Source organism: Cariama cristata, unplaced genomic scaffold (genome assembly GCF_000690535.1).
Source record: "Cariama cristata isolate BGI_N322 unplaced genomic scaffold, ASM69053v1 scaffold36855, whole genome shotgun sequence".
NCBI classification, from domain to species: domain Eukaryota; kingdom Metazoa; phylum Chordata; class Aves; order Cariamiformes; family Cariamidae; genus Cariama; species Cariama cristata.
The window spans coordinates 5,070-8,052 of NW_009617560.1; the positions used below are offsets into that span (position 1 = coordinate 5,070).

At 50.9% G+C, this 2,983-nt stretch overlaps 1 protein-coding gene across 1 annotated transcript in view; it reads left to right on the forward strand.

Annotated features, from left to right (window-relative positions):
- The window catches only part of CPN1 (carboxypeptidase N, polypeptide 1), a gene marked incomplete at its 5' end in the record, with an annotated part of 8,792 nt that overhangs the window by 2,592 nt on the left and 3,217 nt on the right, over window positions 1–2,983 (forward strand). The window contains 3 exons of the mRNA XM_009700572.1: window positions 660–771; window positions 1,484–1,623; window positions 1,920–2,019. Of these exons, the coding sequence (XP_009698874.1) occupies window positions 660–771; window positions 1,484–1,623; window positions 1,920–2,019 (352 nt within the window). The remainder of the gene's footprint in view (window positions 1–659; window positions 772–1,483; window positions 1,624–1,919; window positions 2,020–2,983) is intronic.

Sequence of the window (2,983 nt, forward strand, 5' to 3'; positions counted from 1 at the left end):
ACACCAGCATCTGAACCATAATACAAGGGTATAGAGTTTGCATGAGAAAATGCGGACACCAGTCTCTCTTAAACTGTGTCTTACACAAAGGACAGGCTTTGGATGCAGTGGCCCAATTTTAGCCCTCCCTTCATGTCTAAAAATAAGCAGTAATCTTAATAAAGGCAATAAACAAGCAGTTGCTAGAAGCAAAGTTGCCCAGACTCTTTCCTAATCCAAATTCCCCTGATACATATGGTATTTGCATCAGGACTGATACTGGTTAGTTTTCCTCGCATATCTTCTCCCCCTGTTAGTGCCATTTGCTGTGTGGGGGCCAGCACGAATGGGACTGGGTGCCCCTGCGTGGGCCCAGTGCCCTCCGCTCCTCCTCCTCTCAGCGGGAAAAGGGCAGAAACCACATGTGCCATCAGCAAGCCTCCCGCTTGCCAGATTTCTGTTCTTCCTCCTCCACCTTCATCTGCCTATGTTTCATAGAGGTCTTGACCACCTCGTGTTGTATTTCATGACAGTAAAATGCAGGAGCTGTCTCCTGTCTGACTTCCCTCCTATGCTCCCCAGCAAAGCCTGTATGGGAGGAAGGATGTTTTACCCAGAGCCAGGCAGGGTCCCCAGCAGCGCAGTGCTGGAGCAGTGATGACCAGCTGCTCTCTCTCTAGCTGGCCAAGACCTACTCATATGCCCATGGCTGGATGCACCGTGGCTGGAACTGCGGGGACTACTTTGCCGATGGCATCACGAATGGGGCATCCTGGTACTCCCTCAGCAAAGGTAAGGGCTGGGCAGGTGAGCACCACCCGCAGCAAGGTGTTGAGCTGAAGAGAGGTGAAGGGAGAGACAAGAAACCTCAGGACAGGATGGGCTAGGGAAGAGCTGTGGCGATAGCACTGTGCCCATTACAAGTCACCATTCTGGTGTCTGCATCTTAGATTGGGAAATGGCTTGGGAAGACTGGAAGCCACAGAAATAGCCGAGATCTGCAGAGAGCTGCTGTGTGCTGCTGGATGAAGGAAGCATTAATCTGTTAGTGTATTTGAAAATGCTATGGCGTAACTCCATCAAGACCCAAAACTGTGACCAAAGGGAAGATGTTTCTTGTAGCTGCTGGCTCCTGAAAAATCTGATTAAAAAAGGTACAATGAAGAAACTGAAAATCAGCAAATTAGGTTAGAAAAAAGATTGAAGAGGAACTGGAAAGAGATGAATAACCCCTGTGGTACCCAACCTCCCTGAGCTTCTGAAGGCAGAGTGGTGAATGATCCAGGTGAAGGAGAGAGTTGGGCAGCCATAAGGGAAGGGGTCTGCATGGGGGGAGAAGGCCGTAGTTGTGCTGTCATGGAGGGAGGAGGCTGCACCTGTGGAGCCAAGAGGGAGAGCGGGACAGTTCTGGTCAAGGACAGACAAGGACCAGGATGCCTGGGATAAGGGAATCGGGAGGGAAAGGGACCTTGCATTCCCCTGGCCACAGGCTCTTCTCTTCCAGGCATGCAGGACTTCAATTACCTCTACACCAACTGCTTTGAAATCACCCTGGAGCTGAGCTGCAATAAGTTCCCACCCGAGGAGGACCTGGAGCGGCAGTGGATGGCCAACCGGGAAGCCCTTGTTGCTTTCATTGAAGAGGTGAGAGGGCAGCCCTGAGACCTACACCCTTTTCCTGCAGGCCCCCATGTGCCCTGATGGTAGGGGACCAGTAGGCACTAGGGGTGGAAGGGAGGTGGTCATGGAGCACACTGGGTGCTCTAGGTGGTGGCCTTTGGGGAGGCTGTTGTGTCCTAGACTGGCTCTTCTGAGGACAACCAGGAACCTATGGGGAAGGGTGGTGTTGTCCCCAGAGCTCTGCCCTCCTCCACTGCTCAGCAATACCCTCTTGAACAAAGGAGGGTTCTTCACCCAGCAGTCTGTCTCCCTCCCTGCAGGTTCACCAGGGCATCAAAGGGATGGTGTCAGATGAGAACAACAACGGCATTGCAGGAGCAGTGATTTCTGTCCAGGGAATCAGCCATGACATCACCTCTGGTTGGTTGTCGGTCCCCTTGCATGCTGTCCCTTTTGGATACAGCCTCTTGGAGGCTATCTGGGTATGTGGGAGGAGGATAGCAAGCAAGGCTATAATATGTGTGGCCAGCATGCTTTTCTTCCCAAAAACGCTAGCTGTGACAAATGGGCCTGTGCATCCTGGACCAGGGAGGACTTAGAAAATCTTAGGAAAGAAAGAGGTGAGAACTGGAACACAAACTTATTGTAAAGGACTTCAGAAAGTCAGCTCCTGTTTTATCTGAGAGAAGAAAATACATTTGTATATAACCAAAGAGAAGATTGAGGCAATAATCTACTCAAGCATCCAAGTGTCTACACAGAGCTGAAATAGCTGTTAGCAAAGGACACGATGGCAGAACAAGATGAAAGACTGAAAGTTCAAGCCTGACAAATTTAGACTAAGAATAAAGTGCCACTTTAGTTTATCCCAGTTGTGGTGGTTTCTCCTCTGCTGGCCGATTTTAACCTCCTTTTCATAAACGCCCTTCTCCAACCGGACCAGACATTACAGACTAGCTGCAGAAAATAGTTGATATTGCAGCTCTTCAGAGGTCAAACTATGAAATCATCAAAACTCCTTCTGCCCATAGGTCTGTGTTTCAGTAACACTCTACTATATGGCACTTATTATGCCAACCTGCATAAGAAAGGGGAGTGTGCAAGAGATCACAGAATCGCAGGGGTGCTGGCTGCAAAGGGCCCTCTGAGCTCTCCTGTCCAGCCTCCTGCTTGGAGCAGGATTGTCCCCAGTGTTGGCTCTGATCAGCCACCTCTCCCTCCAGCAGATTCTCGCTCACCCCCAAGGATGGAGATTTCACAGCCTCTCTGCTGACCTGTGCCAGGGATGCACAACCTTTGAGGTGAAGCTTGCTCCGTCATCCACCGTGAAGCTCCCCAGCTGCTGTCTGTGGCCGCTGCCCCTCCTTGTATTGGCTGGGCCTCA